This window comes from Larus michahellis, chromosome 23 (assembly GCF_964199755.1).
Source record: "Larus michahellis chromosome 23, bLarMic1.1, whole genome shotgun sequence".
In the NCBI taxonomy this organism is placed as follows: Eukaryota; Metazoa; Chordata; class Aves; order Charadriiformes; family Laridae; genus Larus; species Larus michahellis.
The window spans coordinates 6277834-6298618 of record NC_133918.1 but is presented as its reverse complement, the minus strand read 5'-3'; the positions used below and the strand labels follow the sequence as shown (position 1 = coordinate 6298618).

Here is a 20785-nt window from a genome sequence, read left to right as displayed (position 1 = left end):
GCTCTCTCCCTCATGGCCAGCCCCATGGCGGGGACCGGGGGCCGATTTTAGATGGCAAAAGTCACCTCTGTGCTTAACATCCCCACGTTCTGCAGCCCCCTCACGCCACCCCCAGGAAAGCACTTTGACAATGGACCACAAATAAAGACAAACCACTTATTCTTTCATCTGTGCCCAGCACAGAGAGCAGCGTGAGCCTGGCTGAAAGGGCCCCTCGCCCACAGCGCCAGCAATCCACGGAAACAAAAGAAAGCCAGCTACAAAATGCATATTTTAAAAGGTTTTGCGTCCAGTTTTGGTGCCGCTGGTCCCCGCCATCGGCACTCTGGCGGAGGCCCACGCACCAGTGCCGGTGACCCAGAGCGCTGGCACACGAAGTGCTGCCCCTTGGCCGGTGAATAAACACTCGTTATCCCCGCCCTGGGGAACGGAGGGGCTCGCCGCTGTACCCGAGACCCGCCGCTGAAACTAAAGCAAAAGCAAGAGCACAGCAGGCAGGCCATTTTCTTGCAGTTTGGCCGGCTTATCATAGCCTTCCTAAACGTGCACGGCCGCCGTCCTTTTGCCCACCCCTCCTGGTCGACCTTCAACAAACAGCCTCGTGGTGCTGAGCCCGACGTTTCCTTGCAGAGCTGCCCACCGTGAGAAGGTGCCCTTGCTACAAGAGAGATTCAAGGCACGTTAGCCAACGTCAACCTTTACCCTAGCTTAAAAATACTGAACAGATAAAAATTCTCCCTTTTTTGTGCATACATGCACATCTACCTTTCAAGAAAAAAGTTAAAAGAGAAGACCATTAAGCCATTTATGGTCAATGCTATTTTGCCATTAGCGTTAGCACACCCCAATTTGCTCTTCCAGGCTCCAGATGATTCCCATAATTGGGATTCAGATCTCTGGCTCTGACGCAAATTCGGCTGACCTTGGGCACTCACCCTTCCCCGCACCTCAGTCTGCCGCACGTAGCGGGGAGGTGACAACCCTCATTTCTCACACCTGCCTGTCTTGGTCTAGACACTACAAGCAATTTGGAGCAAAGGATGGTCTCCGAACAGATCTGTTCAGCACTCAACACCCTAGGTGGTATCGCACACAACTACAGCCTCTAAATACTGTAATACAAACAAAATAAAATAGCCACAAAGAAAATCACTAGAGGCAGAACTCAGAGACCTTCTTCCACGTGTACTTCTGGTGGGAGAAGAAGATAAAAACCAAAAGCCAGACAAAGGCTTTGCAATCTCCCAACAACCAGTCACAGTAACTTGAACCGGGACATCTCGCCATTATTTCTCACCCCTTGCTAACGTCAAGAGCAACCAGGAAGGAATCAGATGGTGTTCTCACTGGCATGCAAAGGGTTAAACCCCCCCTCTTATCCTCCCCTTTCCTTTTGGTTTTTGGGCTGAAACTGTCTGCTGATCTGGTAAAACCCCATCTCCATTTTCCACAACTGCTGACAGACTCACAATCGGAGAAGGAGCACAAGGTACCCCCCCAACTATGACCCTGGGCGGCAGCGCTTTCATCTCCCCTCCTGAACACCTCTCCAGGAATGCGAGATCCGGGACTGGTCGTACGCTGAGTGTTTGTTTGCTGGTTTAAGAGACGTGTTTTACACACACTTGCTGCTGCGGTCTGTTTGCATGCAGCAGGTGCATGCCCTGCATTTGAGGGATGGGGATGGGAGCGCTGAGCAGCTGGGGACAGCCTGGGAGGCATGGCCAGAGGAGCAGAGAACAGCTTTGGCACATCAATAAAGGGGGGCTGAAGAGCAGGGCAGCAGGTAGAAAGGATGAGAAAGTCAGTGGGGATAAGGAGAGACGAGACCAACAGGGAAAATGCAAGAGAACTGGAGCAGGATGGAGAGGAGGGAAGTGTTCAGAGCCGGAGCAAGGAAGTGAAGATTAGATAGAGGAGACAAACCACGGAGCAGATGAAAACAGGAGAGAGCAGCCAAATTTGAGACAGATGGAGAGTGGGGAGCAAGAATGCGATGTCTAGAATGGGTACGTATTTCAAAGCAGTGGCATTAGGGAGCGGGGGAGCTTGCAAGAGGGGTAGAGGCAAGAAAGATGGCTCCATAATTTACATTTTTCTTCATGAGAGGAGTGAGAGCTGCAAACTGGGAGCAGGACTGATGCAGGCTGTGGGGAGGGTCTCTATGGAGACACTCAACAAGATTGAAAACACCCTTTGGAGAGGTTCTGCAGAGACTCTGGTCCCCTTGAAATCCAGGGGTTTACTGCTAGATTTTGTACTTTTTTTTGCCGAGAGTTGTTTCTTGGTGCCTCACAAATAACATTAAAATGAGGGTTTTTCTGACAGAAAAAACAAACAGGGAGTGAATTATATTCCATTTCCCCGTCAATAACTTTTCCCCAACCCAGTCGTCTTATCACCATAAAAAGTCCATTAAGCAGTAATTGGGGAGGCAGCAGAACACAGGGCTTGTCCATGAAACAGAAACACGCTCGCTCCCCAACTGGCCTTTTCTGGGAAGGCAGACAGGATAATTATAGGCTTCAGACAGAGACTTCCTCTTACTGTCAGCAGCTCTTGGCTCCCTTCAGGGAGATGGGACTGGCAAGGTTGGGGAAAGGAGGGTAAAAGAAGATTGGGGACATTTTTTCAGAAGTGAAATACTTCCACCTTGCTATTCCCCTGCTGCTGATCCACCAAAGCCCTTACCCGACCCAGAAAAGCTGGGTTATACACAGGTGAATGCAGGATTTTTGCCTGTTGGACACTTGAAAGATCACCCCCTCGTCTTTCTTGCAAGGCCCCAGAGAAGGAAGGACAGCAATGAAGGATGCGACCCAGCGCGGGATTTAACACAAGCAGAAAATAGGTGCAAAAAGATCAAGAACTCATTTCGTACACCTTTGCCACGCTGACTGTCCAACAACACCAACACTCCCTCCCCTTTCTGCCGCCTGCCCGTGCTGTCAGTCCCACCGTGCTCCTCAGCCGGGACGAGGCAGCAGACCCATTACAGCCAGCACACCCATGCCAAGCTGTTCTTGCCACGAGGCTTGTAATTTTGGGGATCTGGCACATCCACCCAGCCTTCATGCTCCTATTTGCAGTACAGCCCCTTTGGAAGAGGAGGTACGAGCCTGCGGCAGTGGAGGCAGGATGAGACTCAGGCTACCAAAGATCTATTCCTAGTTCTGACACCCAAGGTGAGAAAAACCACGTTATTCTGCCTGCTGGAGGGGAAGCATAATCCTTCCTTCTGGTCTATTTAAACTGCTAGTTTTCAGGGATGGGACCATGCCTTATCGCATGGGAACAGCAGCTAGGATGAAGTCATCCAGTTTCGGCAGGAATTCTCCGGGCTACCACCATACATCCATATGTATGGAAAGGATCCACCCTTCCCCATAGTGCAAAGGGTATCTGTCACTGCCACAAATCAGTCCCAGCGCTAGTGACTGGCGCTTCGGGAATGAATACCAACTGCTTCCCGCTCTGCTTACTGCCTGCACCCAGCACAGAGCCCTTCCCCCTCCCTCCCTGGTACGAACCAAACCGAGGGGCAAAGGAGCAAGTAGGTGGTAATGCAGATGGACCTCTGGCCAGGATTCTCATTCACCTTCTGGCACCACAACACAAAGCAAGGAAGAAAGATGCTCCTTGTGCCCAGCAAGGGTGGCAGCAGACACGCAATGCTGTCACGTTAGATGGCAGCCCTGAGATCTGCCGCTGAAGGGCCAGCAAGCACAGGAGCGCACGCAGCCTCAGCAACGTGGCAGGCCAGGACCCTGGGGGTACACAAGTGCTTTCTTTCAATCAACTGTAACAACATCTCATTCCATATTTGTCCAGAAGTCCTATAACAAGGCATAATAACCCAGAGCAGAGCAAGAGCAAGAAAGCCAAGGAGCTCTCCTGGCAACTTAATGAGGGCCCCTTGTCCATCAGTGTCATGACAGCAATCCCAGACTGTTTGCAATGAGAAGCTTAAGGCAGGGAGCTCTCCCTCCCCTTGTCACGTTGCTAGGACAGCTTCTACTCCAGCCGTGCCATCGATATTGGCACCCCGGAGAAGCTCAATTCACCCCCTACCTAGAAAGACACAGCTAGAAAGGACTTGGCTCTTTACTCAACCTCTGCTGCTCTGTTTGAGTCACTAAAGAATCAGAGTCTATGGGGGACACCAGAACATGAAAAACCACCTCCTATGGGACAAACCTGAAAGAAGAAAAAGCTTAACGAGCAAGGATCCCAACTCCCAGGGGGCCATGCCATCTTAATATAGCCCAGCAGACGTCCTAAGCCACTGAAAAGTGACAGCAGAGTCTGCAGCAATGGGAAAAACAAACTGCTACAAGCTTCTGCATCTCACCACCTCTCAGAGGAAGAGGAGTGCTAGAGCCCCAAGGACATGACCAGGGAGATCAGTTCTGATCCTTGGTTTAGTGATATGACAAAGACCTTTGCAAAATGTAAACACCTAGCTAGGCCCCCTGCCTTGCATCGCCAGCTCAGAAGGCGCTGCAGCACTACGGTAGATGTATGATCCCCATCAAGATTTGCTAGCTAATACGTGCCTCTAGGGATCGTTTGGGGATGAAAGGCACATCAGATAAACAAAATATTGTTTGATAAAACTCTGCTCTTTTACTCCTGTAAATAAAAGCTCTATTACTTCCACTTACTAGCTGTAGTCTACTTCTTTCTTTCAGGAAAGAGAGGAAGTCTCCTAGTCTACAGGAAAAGGGCAAGGTATAATTCCGAGAGCACAGAGTTTTGGTTATTTTCCAAAACTTGATACATCATTCCTATCCCACCTCTGGTAAGAGACTTCAGGCCACACTTCCATGGAGCAAAAGGAGATTCTGGGTATACAACCTTGAAACACCTTACCCTGGGTCTTAACAGTGTATTGTGAGCTTGTACTGCCCATCAGTATTGGGATGGGGTTGTCAAGGGAGCTCAAGATGGGAGATCTTGAAAATAAGAAATGAAACCCTAATAAAGCTAATGGAAGAACACAACCTGTAACAATCATGACATGTTATCGTAACAACAACATCAAGGCCAGGCTGGATGGCGCTCAGAGCAACCTGGTCTAGCGGGAGGTGTCCCTGCCCAGGGCAGAGGGGTTGGAACTAAGTGATCTTTAAGGTCCCTTCCAACCCAAACCATTCTGTGATTCTATGAACTTTGACTCCTACCACAGGAGTCTTTATGGTTTCTGTCTCTGAATCACAATAGTCATCATTCAGATTTGCAGTGGGCATATCAACACAAAATAAGAAAAAAAGGAAGAATCCAACAAAAGAGCTGAGAACAGACAGCAGTGGGAACCTAACAAATTCAGCTTTGGGATAACTAGAGATTCAGCAAGCCCAAAAAACACTGCGACACATGAGCAAGCAAGGAATGGAAACATGGAAAAGCAACAGCAAGGACCCCTCAAATTCTTCTATCAACAACAGTGTTTGAGGAAGATGAGCTTTTTTTTGGTAGGACGGGTTTATGTTCATGTTTGACTCCTGCCAAGAGATGCAAGGGATGGCTTCTTAGCAGAAGACTGTAACGCGGCCCCTCCAGGCGCCAGGGCAGAAGATGCTTTCCCCTTTCAGGTGAAGGCAGTCCCTCAAGTGGCAGCTACTGGAATTAACCACAATTAGAAAAGGGGAGTATCATAACATTCATAAAGAAAAAAAACATGCAGAAAGCCCTCAAAACCAAACAGATCCTACCCATGCAGACAGAGAAAGGAAAACGAGAGCTGAAGGATCTTCCTGGATCGCCGGATGATCCCAAGAGAGCCAGTCTCAAGGTGATTTTAATAGTTGAACTGAAAAAAACCTACACCATCTTTTAGAAATTCATTCAAACCAATCAAAGTCCAAGCTAACGATTCGTAAGTGTCAGCACTCTCAGACTAATTTATGAATAAATCCACGAATTGTAACGGAGGTGAGGGAGGAAGAGGACATAGCCAAATTAATTTGACTTTATTAATTAAAAAAACCACCAAGCTTCATCACCCCACCACTCTTTAGAGGTTGTGTGAGAGGGGGGGGGAGTTATGCTCATTAATTATGCAGAAAATGCAAAACTATCATCCTCTGAATGAGTTTAAAATAAGGAGAAACCCTTTCAGAACGGGGAGAAATTACTCCCCAAGGCAGCTGAAATTTCTCTTGCAACTTCAAAGGACAATAAATTATTCAAATCGCTCGCGCCACTCCACATGCTCTCTCACTCTCTCCCCTCCTCAATTTTATGCTCCTGAGTCAATTAAAGGTTTGGAGGACTCAGAGAAACTTTGCAGAATGCTAAACCAGTTGCAGCTCCTTCTATTTATTTTTTTCTTTTTTAAAGCTTTGCTTTTCCTCTTGGCCTCAAAAGGCAACAGAAATGATTCTGCGCATTACAGATGGAACTAGCGGCATTGGTTGTAACCAACCTCGTATGAAGCAGCAATGTTTCACGTCTGTAAGAAGATGGGACATGCTAAAAATTCTCTACGCAACGCTAGTGTGAAAACAGGTCAATCCATACTCCTTCACGTCAACTGTTCAAATCATTCATTGCAATATCCCCTTTCAGAATCTTAGCAGTAGACGTCCAAGATATATTTATAATGCTCTCTCCTGGCAACCTCCGGGTCTAGGTTAGCTGCGATCTCTTCCACAGTCACGCTGTTATCTGCTGTGCCCTTGGACGGAACAGGTGGCTTCTCTGCCAAACCGTAACCTGACTATTTAGCATTTGCGGTATGAGAACCTCAAACCAAGACTGAGACTAATTACACCGGGCAACAACATGGCGAGAGAAGTCCTTGCTCAAAAAAGCAAATCTAGACAAGCAAGAGGAGGGCAGGAGGGTTGAGAAGGTGCATTCACAGAGCGAGGACGCTCCCGATTCCTGATCCAGACCCAGCCCTGCAGCCTGCGTGATCGTTTGCTCCACCACATGCAGCAGATGGCATAAAACGTGACTGTTTTCATGAACTTTAACAATCCCAAAAAATTAAAGGCAGCTGCAGTGCAGGGAACATCACAGCTTTCTAAGGTGGGAACTGGGACCAATTATGTTGCAAGAGAACATCCTTGACTGGAGGGGAAGAGTGGCACAGAGTAAATAAAACTGTTCTTCAGAGACTGTGTCTCACAGGCCAGCTCGAGCCCAGATTCCATCCCACGCACACTGAAGAACGACATTCCTCTGGTCGGGCGTCCTTGAAAAACATTCTGCTTTGCCTTCTAAGAATTATATTGGGCTTGCCAGGCCACAAAAAGGGTGGGAATACCCTCGCAGATTCCCCTGACTGACCCAGGAGATTCATACCTATTTGGTCTTGAAAAGACACAACTACACAGGCTTTGCCAGCGAGATGAAAGGCTGATGTGACCCAGGGTCTTGGTGAGACACCAGAAAGATCCTGTCCTCCCTGGCAGCATGTGCAAGACCTGTCTTGGTGACAAGCACACCCAAAGGGGCAAGTCACAAAGAAATAAGTACTGGCTTCCTGGTAAACCTGACACAGAGTTTTGGCATCCAGGTATGGTGAAGACATACATTTTCTCTATCACAAATACAATGTAGATGACATTTTCACACAAGCCGCTTGTTTGCACAACAAACAGATGCTCTTTTCCCCTAACTTAGCCATCTAATGAAGCTGAGCAGCAGGAACCTCTGGTTGGGAAAAGATCCTTTACCAGGAGACACCCATGACTGGGTCCCAAACACCCGTGGCTGCTGCTGTCCCCAGGTGCTCCTCAGCAGAGATTAATCTAATAAGCATTCGCAGTGTGGGGCACAGCTGAGACCTGGGAGGTGACAGCCCCCCCTGCCTCCAAGGAAGCTCTTTCAAAAGATGATTTATTTCCTTGCGTGGTTCTGTAGAAGACACAAACTTTCCAATCTGAATTGTTAAAAAAAAAGACCAAAAAAAAAGAGAAAAAAAAAAAGAGATACATCACTTGATCCGGGCAGACAAGGTTTAATTTAATCAGGCACTTAAACAAGGTGACACAGAAGTTTAATTCAGTGTCCTTGAGTGGGACAACAACTAGTCCAGAACCCTCAGCAACCGGAAGCTGGATCGCAGCTGGCAGACGGAGAAGGCGACAAAGGAAAGGGTAATTCAGAAACAAGGACAGCAAGGTGTCTCCTTGCCTAACACAAGCAGCAAGTGGACCCGGGGGAGGGATGCAGGGATCTGCCTTCTGGGAGGATGCGATTCAGATGCTGCCTCCTCCTGCACACCGTTAGACTCTACTCGCTGAAGGAACCATGTCTAACACCAAGCAGAAACTCCACCACCCACCACCGACCACACAACCTCCCCACTCAAACTTCTGCTACCCCTCCAGCCCACACCCACCACAGGGGAAAAGCCTTTCTGTGGCATCCCCCCGGCTCCTCATCCCAGCGGGTGCACTGTCGTGTACCTCACCCGCTTGTGGGGCAATTCAACCCCACCACACTTCGACACCTTCCTTTGCTCAGGACAGTGCTGTTGCATTTTCACAAATCAGTCTCCAACACCTATACACGGAGCAGCTTCTCACACAGCAGAGAAACGTTCACTTCCCACTGATGTCGTCTTAACGTGTCTATCAAGTTCTACGATGGAGTCTGCTTGATTTTTACTACCAACTTATCTGACAACTGCTGTCTTGGCCAACAACAGATCAAAGCTAGGACCTCCAGAGCTAAAAGCTGTGAGCTCTGCTGCAGAGGCTAATCCTCTGTGGATAAGAGCACGGGAGGAACCATTTGGAGGAGAGGAGTCAGACACACCTGTAAGTCGCTGTGATCTGGATCTCCGCAAGACAAGCGGCGCAGCCAGCCACCTACATCTCATGGCACGGAGCACACACCCCCCACCCGCCTTTCTTCATCGCACCAGCTCCCCAAACGCAGCACCGCTTTGCCAGCCTGAACATGGACCTACACAAGCCGAGCTCCTCTCCCAACCCACCGCACACGTTCTCCATCCTCCCCGCAAGCCCCGCACGCACGGAGCGACCCTTGCTGCCATCTGCTGCCAGCCGCCACGGATGCACTGCAGCTCACGCAGCGCCAGAGCCCCCTGCACACATGCGCCCGGCGTGAATTACTGTGTTCTGCAAATTAACGATGGAGCAAGGGCAATTAAAAGGGAAGAAAGCCAGGGTAATGCATCATAAAAGGGGCTTTATTCTTTTATTTTGTCAATTGCAATTTAGATTTAATTATTTATGGTAATACTTCAGAGTGTGCTAGTAACTGTTCTATAACGTGATTTATAAAAGGAAGGAAACCTAAGTAATAAGTAATGTTCGCTTCTGCTATTAAATCTTTGCTGGGGCGGAGAGCCACACACCAGCCTTCTGTGTATGCAAAGTACCAATTAGCAAAGCACTATTGTAAAACGCAAAGGTTTAATCAATGGGAAAAATCCACTTGAAAACAGCAAGCATGCTGATTTCAGTTATAAAAATTACCACATTTCTATACAGTAAGTGGCATTTTATCTGCAACCGAGGAGCACTTAAAGTGGGCACGTTGTTCCTTCGGGTAGCCGAGGGCAGGAGACGTGAACACTGCCCCGAGCCCCCGTCAAACGCAGCTGCGCTCTGCCCAGCGCGGGCCCGCGAACATCCTGCCCAGCTACAGCCGCCAAGATGGGACTCGTCTTGTGTATGCACAAAATGAGATGATTTTAAGGTGCTCGTTGCAGACGTTTTATGACTCGGGCTGGGGGCATGACTGGGAAACAGCACAGCTTGGTTCTGTGCCCAGGTACGTCAGCAATTTGGGAAACTATTCCCCTCTCCGGACCCATATCCAGACCTCATCTGTCTGTCTGCGCTGTCTGGTTTTCCACAAGCTGTAACGGGTGCAAGATCTGCCTCCTTGGCCATGCAGCGCACAGCTCCTGGGGAAGGCCTCCCCTAACTCACTGCAGTGATGCCGATTAGTGTTACTCCTACAACCAGCTCGATCCTTAACAAAATGATAATACATTCCATTTAATGAGAGATCACTGAAAGTAATCATGGAGTTAGCAATTTCCAGCTCTATGGCTGCCCTTGACCATACAGAAGAAACAAAGAACAGTGTCCATATGCAACCACAGAAGACGAGAAGAAACAGGTCTGCTGTGTACCTTTCAATTATTATCCTCTTCAGCTTCCCAAGGAAGAACAGCAGGCTGAAAGCAGTGTGGTGCTTTGGTTTTTTAATTTAAATAGCAGTTTCCTTTAAATAGAACGTTCCTGCCATAGAAAGATTTAAATCACTGGCTGAGATCAATTAGCCTAGGAAACAAGGGAAGTATTTTAATGGTCCTTTGATTGCAGAGGCCGCAGCTCCTCCAGCGCTGCGCTGGAAGAGGAGGCAAGTTCAGCCCTGCGCTTTGCTGCGAGGGGAGCCATTCCCCTGGGAAGCCGGGAAGATGGTGCCCTCCAAAAGCCGGTGTCCCGGGGGTTTCCTACCTGCCATGTGGGCTTCCCACCGCGGCATGGGCACCACTCCGGCACTGCCTGGCACCGCTCGCCCTGGGGGCGGCAAGGCCTTGGCAGCCCCTCTGGTGAATTAGGGCAGGAAATCGGGTCAGCATCGTGGCAAGCACCAGCCAAATGGATGCCGGCCAAGGGATTACGCGAGAGGCAGTGTGACAGAGCCCAGGGCCATCTGATGAGAGAGGACATTGTCAGAACAGAGTGACAGCTCCTCGCACACTCTCTGCCGTTGTGACAGACAAAGCTGTTTGCTGTTTGCGTGCCTCAGTGGGGAGCACCGCAGACCAGCTCGGATGCTGCTGCCTCTCCAGGTGGAATTCAGCAGCCCCTCCAAAATCAGGAGCCATCAAACTCCTCATCAATAGGCAGGTAGCAAGAGCCGCAGAGCAATTCCAACAACTGGCCCGTAACAGGGAGCATCCCCAAGGGCAAACAGGTCAGGGAGACGCTACAGCTTAGGAGAAGAGACAACGCCTGGCCCAATTTCATCTGCACATCACGCAGGTAAGAGCAGCCCGGCCTCGGACACCGAGTCCTGCAACCTGCAAAGTTCCCGTACATACACCTGAGAGCAGCAAGAGGAAAAAAAGCATAAAACCTCACAGTTCGGGATCCAAGGACACTGCAGAGCTACAGGAGAGAGAAACTTGGCTGCCAGCAGCAAGGTGTCTGCTGAGCAGTGACAGATTTCGGCAGGGCTCAGGCCACACAACTGGTGCCTTCTGTGCCTGATCAGCATCAGCCCTTCCTGAGGGCACGTTTCCACCAAAAGTGCTTCGTAGGAGTCAGATAGCATGTGGGATCTCCCAGCTCTGCTGGAATCTCTGAGCAAACCTCACCCCACGGAAGACAGGGACAGACAAGATGCTCATTTCTTCCCAGGAAAACCAAAACCACAGAAAAACTGAAGTCACACAGCCATGATTTTGAGAAGCCCCGTTTCTGCAGAGTGCCCGCTCCCAGCAGTGAGCACACAGGGCTTGGTGTACACTTAAATAAAAAAGGACCCCAGTTTTCACAGGCACAGAGGAATCACAATAGATGAATTGGGGCTTTGCTCATCCGGAGAGGCACCTGCACACACCTGACCTCTCCATCTGCGCCTGCAAAGCTGCACTGCTTACTTTGAAAACAAGAGGACAAAGGGATTTGGCCATGCATGTTACAGCAAACCAGTGACAGGAGTGGGACCCCGCAGCCCCAACACTGGATTTTCCACTGTAAGTGTCCCCTTGTCTCCTGACTCTACTGCCCGAAGAGCCAGGAATGGAGGCTTCTGCTTGCAGTCCCCTGCTTTTGCAGGAGCCAATGCAGGTAGCAGCCTCCTACCAGCAGCGCCCACTTTCACAAGCCAACAAGGCCACCCTGGGCCCAGGTGGAACACAGCGCTAGCTTTAACCAGCCACCCTGGGTGCTCCTAAAGAACCTACAAGAGCGTCGGCTGCAACATCTAAGTAGGACCCTGGATAAGCAGGACCCTGGATGAATACTTAGAGAAAAGGCTCGTGCCAGGTTCCTTGCTGCCAACCACAGCACTGTTCCTGCTACTCAAGACAAGGCAGCTCAAACCGAAGCTTGGGTCTATCTTCACGAACACCAGCAGCACCGTCTGAGGCACAGACTGACCCACAGCTACACAGCAAAAAAGCGGCCCTACAGTGAACCTCCCGGAGCCCAGCTCACTTCCCGGGCTTATTAAATGAAAGAAGGACAAAAGGAAACATTATCTTTCTGCACATGAACGTTTCTCCTGCAAAGAGTGCCTAAGCACGAACCGAACAAAACTCAGGAGTGAGACAAGGGCAAATATATCCCCACTCGCCTACTGCAGAGAAGAGAGAAAGTGCTGTTCAGGAAAAAATCTCCCGGCAACAAAAGGTCGAGGATCCATTCAATCCCTGGTGACCGCGTCATCTTAATAAACCCTGATAACGAAGCGATTACGTTAAAAGCTGTCAAGGGCTACGCTGACCAGAGCAGCCCTCTCACCAGCTTCAAGCAGCTTTGCTGGGGAGGAAAAAAAAAGTCATAATTCTATCAGCTTGGAAGATTCTATTCCCCACTGATCCCGAGTGATCAGCCTTCATGTCGAAGGAACATTACATTCAAGCTGCTGAAGATTTTCCCTTTTTTTTTTTTTATTCCCCTTTTCATTTTTTAAAGCAAGAATTGAAAGGCAGCAAAGATAAAAACTGTGTTAAACTGGAACTGGTTCGCTCAGGGGAAGAAGAAACATAATACTCTTTCTTTGGATGCTGTTTTGAATCCAGCCCCAGCGAGTAACAGGACAACGGTCACTGGTGGCTGACAGACGCCTGAAAGGCAAGAGCAGGAGTGGACAATATGGGCAAGCTGGGTGGAATGGGGCTGGGAGAAGGGGGAGGAAGGCTCTGGCAAGAGCTGTCAGGCAGTTCCCTCCCCTTCTCTCCAGCTCTTCGGCAGTCTCAGGGGCAAGCCGAGATTCAAAGCAGGCTGTGAGGACCTAGCTGCCCTGGAACGTCCCTCTAAGGCGGTACTGGGAACAACAGGAAGGCACTGGTGGAAAGCTAAAGATGCTGGAAAATTACGACACTTGATCAATTTTTTAACGCTAAGAAGGAGAGGGGAATGTTTTGCTGGCTCTAAGCACTAGACCCCGCTCCTGCTGTCCTTCTCCAGCCATGGGTGAAAAAAAGGGGCAGGGGGACAGCAGAGTCACTTACTTTCAGCCACACAGCCTATCAGCAGCACGGAGAGGAGGTTCACGAGGGAGACCAGCGAAGACATCCCAGGGCTGGGAAGGATCCTCATCCTCTGCAACGGCCTTCAGCCCCAGCCGGGAAGGCTCCGGGTCAGCAGGACTCACGGCGTCTCCCCAGCGTTGTCAGCACCTGCGGATGCACAAATGCAAAGGGAAGAGCACTTAGAGAGAGGAAGGACGGCAGCCGACATCACAGAGGGAGCGAGAAGCTGAAGTGAGCCCGGAGAGGCAGCGGGGCCCTGGAAAGTGGTGGCTGTGCACGGTCCCTCCGAGGGGGCCAGACAGCCCTTTGCTTTGGTGCCACCAAGGACTCGGCCAGCTCCATCGCCAAGCGGACCGGTGGGGGCACAAGGCCAGCCTGCTCCAGCCTCCCTGCCTCGGCAGGTAATGGTGAATTTCCGTGCACGCACTCACACAAAGCGGGGGAACGGCACAAGACGGAGAAGTGTAATCGGGAGGCACCAACTGTGCAGAGCCTGTGTTTAAAGTTTAACACCCGTCGGCTTCTCTCCCCAACACGGGAGAAAGGCTGCGCTGGACGAGTAGCACATGAGCAACGAGGTGTGAAGGGATCTGACCCGACAGGGCCCAGGGACCCTCTTAAAGGGCCATTTTTCCACAAAAGCGCAGGGCAGGCAAAGAAAAACTAAAACCTCACACATGAAAAACCCATGAAGGAAGAAAAAAAATCCCCCACAAGAGGGAAGATGAAGCAGGAGATATCTTCCCTGTGTCCCCTTTTGTTTGCTGAGGATCCATGCAGCTGGGGCAGGGATTTCTTTCCTGCGCAGGCAGGCTCCGTGCAGGCAGCTCTCAGCCCAGCACAGCAAGCCTGAACCTCAGCCCTGGAGACGGCATAGGTGTCCCAGAGCCCCTCTTGCAAGGCAAATGTATGGCGAACCCCCCAGGCTTCTTACCACAGCTGGGATTACAGCAGCTACTCTGCAGGTCTGAGAGTCCCTTCCCTGCTTGGGGCCTCAGTTTCCCCACCGGCAACACATGGAGCAACCTGAGCTAGCACAAAACTGGAAAGGAAAAAACCTGAAGCAGGGGGTACCACAGTCGATCCTGACAGACCAAAAGGCACAGCAGGCAAACACAACCTCCAAAGGACGCGGGAGAGATTTTCTCCTGACCACTTCTGCCCTGGATGTGGCAGAACGTGGCTGCAGGACCGCACCAGCACATTAGCACGGCTGCGACAGCGGAGAGCAAGCTCAGCGCCAGCCTGCTCCCTTTGCCCTTCCGGCACATTTCCATGGAGACAACTCCTGGCTCCAAACGGAGCTTACAGCTTTATCCTGATCCTTTTGCAAAGCTGGAATGGCATTAAGGGAGCTGTATTCTTAGCAACTACCCCAGTCCTGTGTGTCAATACTGGTAAACGTTTCCTTCAGTGATAGAGGCAAGCTTTGCCCCAGAAGGGCTGAAAATAGAGTAAAAACTGCAGCCACAACCTCCTCAAAGGGTCGGCAGCTAAGAGGTTCCTCCATCAGGCAGACTCTGAGCACCAGAATAATGGGCCAGAGTTGTGCGAAGGATGCTCTCAGATCTGTACAGATGCCTTCCTGCTATCAGTTACCCCAATTAAAAATCAAAACCGGGGTTTATCACCTTTTGGAGAGAAGCCAGGTAGGAGATATTGTACAGTGATCAAAGGCTTTAAAAGGACTAAGGGGATAGTGAGGTTGCTTAAGCTTTCTGATACACATCAGGGTATGAGACCGTCGGGACAGGCAGTGCGAAGGGGCATTTTAGTCTTTTTCTGTCCCATTAACTCTCCAAGGCTGAACTGTAGAGAATTAAAAGAAAAGCCAGGATAAACAAGAAGTCCCCATATGTACTCGGCCCTAAAGAGCAACTTTTCAGAGAGAAGCTTTGGACTTGCACTTTGAGGACTACAAAGCCTCTGCTGTGTGCTGTGTGCTAGTTTGGATCCATCGTGCTTCAGTGCTGGCTCGTGAAAATCGAGCATAAATACCGATACTATCACAAAAAAGAGAAAAAATCTGGATTATATCACTGGGAATCTTTTCAAATGTTTGTTCTAGACGCACTTAGAGAAACACACAGAGGCTCCAGCCAGACTTAACAGGGGGTTCACAGGGTTCCAGGGTGCAGAACAACAGGTTGGGGCTTCTTTTGTTGTCGTCAGAGGCGAGCACAGACCGGGAACATTATGAATAGCTGCGATGGTAACTGTTAATTAAACTGGGGATGTGGTATCAACGCCAGCACAACAAATGGAACCGCGTTGCTGTTCGCTGGCTCTCCCTTCTCCCTGCTTCAGTCATGCAGCTCCTAGTTCCCACCAGCAAGGCTGGAGGGGGAGAGAGCAAGCATCCTCCCAACCATTTTAGTTCTCTATATTAAAAAAAAACCCAACAGGGCTAGCTCAGCCAGCATTTCAGAAACTCTTGTTTTTACCAGAGCAATACCCCCCTCCCCACACAGTCCCGCTAGATGCCACCAAACATCTCCTTGAGCCTCTTTTCTCCAAAGGCAGCACCAGTGACCTTCCACAGAGCAGCCAAGAGGCTGCGCTGCCCCATACAGCATTCCCCCAAAGTCCCCCTGATGATGGAGCGGAATGCAGGCATGTCACGGAAATATTCCACCTCCTCTGCAGAGAGGAGCCTGGCAGCTCCACGCTCCCACATCTGGCGCAGCTTTTCATGCCATATAATGGGCTCCGATAGAGAAGGTCTGGTAAAGGGGATACAGCAACAGCTCCAAGATTAGAGAAGGAGATGCCAGAGGGTGACACTTCCGCTCCGGTGCTAATGTGCTTCCCGAGCCCTTGACGGAGACAGAAAGTGCTGGCAGAGATATGAGGACACGTCAACTTCAATCCAGCAACTCATACTTCAGAGCAGGTACATCACTGGCTGTCTCCTCCTGGATACGGGATTTTCAGGACAGCAAGTTGTGCACCCTCCTGGTTCCCCTGCAGATATCACGGAGACACTGGGACAGGGGTTTGCTCCGCTTGCTTGGTTAGCACCCTGGCAGCAGGGGGAGTGGAAACAGACTCATCCACTGCATGATTCCTGCCGACGATGCAGAACATGCAACATTTGGAAAGGCAGCCACCATGCAAGAAGGCTCTCTTGCTCTCCTGGCAGTGCTGAATTCAAGTGGGAATTGCTTTGAAGAATGCGCAAATCACAAGAGTTTCCTCACCCATCCTCTCCCCTCTGCGTGTGCACGGCTTACCTTGTCTATGCTCTTTGAAGCAGGTTTGCATCGCTCCTCCTGCCTGTCTGCTGAGCACCCAGCCAAGCTCCTGGCACCACACAAGTAAACATAATGGCAATTTTCCTGCGCTGCTCCACAGTCCTGTAAACCCCCACTAAATTCTCTGGCACAGGATCTCCTGCAACACAAGCAAACCACCTAATAGACCTCAATCCTTGCTAAAGAATGCAATTAAGTGAAGCCGTGGCCCCCAGTGGGGTCAGATTTATGCTAGATACGGTCACATTTCAGGAATAAGACTAATTCTTACAGCAAAAGAGCTCCTGTAAAGCATTCATTCTTGTGCACGGCCTGATCTCTAGCTCTAAGCATGTACATGTGTGCATCTTGTAAGCACTGAGCACAGGGTCTTGAAGAGTATTATTAAAAATAACCCAACTGAGAAGCGTTTGCAAGAAGCAGCTTCCCGTTGTGGCTCCCCCAGCCAGTACTGAGCTGGGGATCTCCAGGGACCCAAGGGTGCTAGGCGCAAAGGGTAAAATGCTCAAAACCACCTACATTTCTCAAGAGCTTAAGTTCCATTGAGAGCCAAAGGGACTTAACCTAAGCCGCTAAGATGCTTTTGAAGATTTTCCTCCCAGTAACTCCCATTTCAGAAGGTGCTGGACATCTAACTCCCTTAAGCTACTTTGGGTATCTGTGGGGATGTAGGAGGAGGGGGCTTTACCTACAGACCAGTTTAGCTAGCTTGGTTCGCGCTGCTTGAAGAGGGAGCCTGTGGGAAATGCTGCTAAAAACAAGTGTCTGCACAGTTACAGACATTGGGATGGGTCAGAGCTATGCAGGTATTTTGCCATGTTACTTTTCCTTGGCCCCTATGGAGCTGGTGATTGAAATGGTTGCTCTGCATTTAAAAAAAATCCAGGAGGGAGGGATCACGCCTTCTTTTCCGATTCATCAGAATATAGCAACTTGAAAAAATTTCACAAAAACGCATTTAGGCTTCTCTTCTGTTTCACCTGCATCCAAAAAGCAGAAGGGCGATTTTAAAGAAATTCTCTGCAAAAAGTTCCACACAGAGCTAGCGGATGATTAAACACCTTCATTTTCAGTAGCTGCTGCGGAAGAATTACTCCCATTAGACATATCAATCGAAGCAAACACCTTGCAGGCAGAGGGCTGCACTGAGGTCTCTTTTCCTTCCAGCAGCACCGGCTTAGTTTGTGCTGCGTATTAACAAAGGTCAGTGGGTCACTTCATTTCCTCCCAGCAACCTCTTTAAAGAAAGAAAGAAAAGCTTTTAGCACAACCACTAGCTCATTTGTCACCTCCCCTGGGGAGGGGAGAGATGAAATTTAAATTGGCCATCCCACATTTCTATCTCGCTCCTATCTCAGACCCTGGTCTCAGCAAAACCAACCCCACCGGGGCTGGGATGGGGACGCCAGCGCTGGCGGCTCGTGCACTGTGGGCAGCTGCCTGCCAGGATCTGGCCCAGGACCCCAGCGTGGGACCTTCCCCACGTGCTGGGGAACAAGGAGATGGCAACAGGCAATGCTGGCCCTGGAAGCCGCGTGGCCCATGTCTCCACATTCAGGTTGCTTTGCTGGCAAGTATTAGCCTCTTTTCCTGGGGAAACAGAGCATGAAGACATGAGCTTCAAAGTACGTGTTTCTGATGCTCTTTTCCCCCTCCCCACCCACTAAGACGCTGACCAGCTAAACCCTATTTAATAGGGGGGGAAAGACTGCAGCCATCACCGTTCCCTATCAGGCACTTGAAAGCCATTGTTGGGGCAGAGAGGGAGATGCTGCTGATGCCTCTGCTTGAAAAGCAGCCACTCGACCTCACATCTTGGTTAGAAACAGGAGAGCCCCCGAGGAAGCTCACCCAGAGAGCCAGATCTGCACACAACAGCATTGCTCACAGGGTCAGCTCAGGGGAGAGAAAAAGCAAAATAAACCTGCCAACCACAAATGCAAAAATGCTGAAAGGCCCAGCGAGACCCAGTGCCAGAACTGTGCACATCCTTCCCCCCACAACGAGGAGACTCCTAACGAGCTCTGCTGAATCACGCTCATTAGGCCAGCAAAGCCCCCAAAATGACTTTGCCTTCTGGGCCACTTCATCTCAGCAGAACCGCCCCGGGCACGTGGGAGCCTGTTGCTGCTCAGAGGACCGGTCTCTGACGGGGCACGCGGTACTGCCGTGCTCCCGTCATCCATGGGACCCACCATCCTGCAGCGTTTCAATACCCCTCAATAAAACAAATACAACCCCCGTCCGCCAGCAAAGCTCACCTAAGATTAACCGGTGGCTTTAGGTGTCCAGCTCCAAGGGCTGTGCAGAAAGAACTGATCTCAAAAGACACAGGATCCTGCCTGAAAAATGAGCTGTTGGAGTATTTCCAAGTCAGCCCCTTCCCCTCCGAAGCTGCCGGGCGCAGTTCCTCCTCTACGCTCAAATGCAACTCCCCAGCCCACTTCAAAACGCAGGCCATGGTCTTGGCAAACACAATTAGAGCAGCCAGTAGAGATCCTTCAGAGCTAAGCGTGACTGTTTATCTATCAGGGAATTACTTAGATCTTAGAAAAAAATATTTACAAGAAAGAGGCAGAGTATTATCTTCCATGGGGAAACAAACACAGATGGGGAAAAAAGAGCTTTGATCATGACTGTCATGGTCATATATGCTGCTTTTCATCCGCAGATCTCCAAGTGCTTTAATATGACAGTATTATCCCTCTTTACAATGTGGGAAACCAGAAGAAACTGCACACTAAGACCGCGCTGTGAGCATGAAGTCATACTGCTTCTCGCTGCCTTTGCATGCACATGCACACACACTCTATTTTTTTCCTTCCTGCAGCATCTCTGGTCCTCCCTCGTGCACAGTGCCCAGCACTGTCCCCACGCAACAGGCGTGAGGGGCATTCTGGGGGTCAGCAATGTCAGTGTTGTAAGAGATGCTGCTCCCTGCCCAGAGGCACGATGGCACGGCAAGGGTTAAGTCATCGTCACTGCAGGAGAAATGAGACAGGAGAGCTCAAGTTGGGTTCGAATCGTCAGGAGAAATTAATTTCCCACCACCACGTTCCCCGGGGTGACAGCTCTGACAAGCGGTGATGTATCTGTGGTGGCCGGGCAGCGTTCAGCAGGTGCAGCACAGCACGGACAGGGGCAGAGGGGACATCACCGCAGCCAGAGGCAACCGGCAGCCAGGGGATGAGGAGGAGGAGGAGGAAGCACAGCTCCCCTGGCCAGGCTGCACCCCTATTAAGGTCAAGCCCCCACCCACGCTGTGGGGTGCTGCGGCCACAGCCCAGGGAGGACCCCGAAGGACCACCCCTGCCGCAGTGAAGGCAGAGCAAAAAGCCAGTGCCAGCACCACGGCACCGCCTGTCAGAGGGAGGCAACGCTGGAGCCACCAGAAGTCCCAGGAGCATCCTGCTGGGCCCACCACGGAGCTGGGCTGAAGATGTGGCTTCTCCTCTGCCTCTGGGCACTCAGGGCAGGAGCGCGGCTCTCCTCTGGGATGCACGAAGGCGCAAGGCATGGGAGGATCTGACCCAGGACCATGTTCCCCTCTGCCCCATCCCCTTCCCTCGCTCACACGCAGACACCCACCATCCTTCAGCATTTACCAACAAACCATGGCAAATCTCCACTGACTGCCTGACAGCATCAGCAATCGCGGACAACCGCATTTCCTTCTGGTTCAGGGTAATGCTTTGCGTTTGTTTTCAGGCCTTCGAGCTTTATTTATTTATTTAGGAAGTCATTCACCATTAGCCCCAGCTTAGCTGCCTGACAGACTGGGAGTTCCTTGGGGCACAGACTGCATCTCGTCTCCACGCTTGCCACGCACTCGCCGACAGCGCTGGGTAAATAATCGTCCCTCAGCCTCATCTCACAGCATCCTCAGCACCGCGCACCAGCCAGCCTCCGCAAGAGGAATAAACACGATTTTCTGCGAGAAAATAATGCTGAAGAGAAAAATCACCAACATCCCCCTCCCAAAGCACCTGGGAGCCAGGCAGATGGGTGACGCCGGGTTACCACAACGGGCTCAGGACCAGCAGGGAAGCACAGGCTAGCAAAGGAGCACGTGCTCGGCACCAAACCACTTTGGCCTTTGGGACACTAGGTGTGCTGCCAACTAAGATGATGTACAATTTAAAAAAAATACCAAAATCTTTTTTTTCTTTGTCCCAAATGTTTTCAGCAGGTAGGGATCCCTGAATAAGCCTGAGGAAAAGGGATATATGCCCACTTCTGACCTACAGCGAACGCACCGAGCCGCAGTTCCTGCATATACACATCATCCCTCGCAAGGGGCTTGACATCATTTATAACCATGTTGGTCACT

At 50.6% G+C, this 20785-nt stretch overlaps 1 protein-coding gene across 11 annotated transcripts in view; it reads right to left on the bottom strand.

Moving 5' to 3' along the window:
• Positions 1–20785, bottom strand: part of PTPRS (protein tyrosine phosphatase receptor type S) — a 162797-nt gene that overhangs the window by 85458 nt on the left and 56554 nt on the right. For all 11 annotated transcript variants that reach the window (XM_074565636.1, XM_074565642.1, XM_074565640.1 and 8 more), the window contains one exon: positions 13181–13348. In XM_074565636.1, the coding sequence (XP_074421737.1) occupies positions 13181–13268 (88 nt within the window). In that variant the 5' untranslated portion in view covers positions 13269–13348. The remainder of the gene's footprint in view (positions 1–13180; positions 13349–20785) is intronic.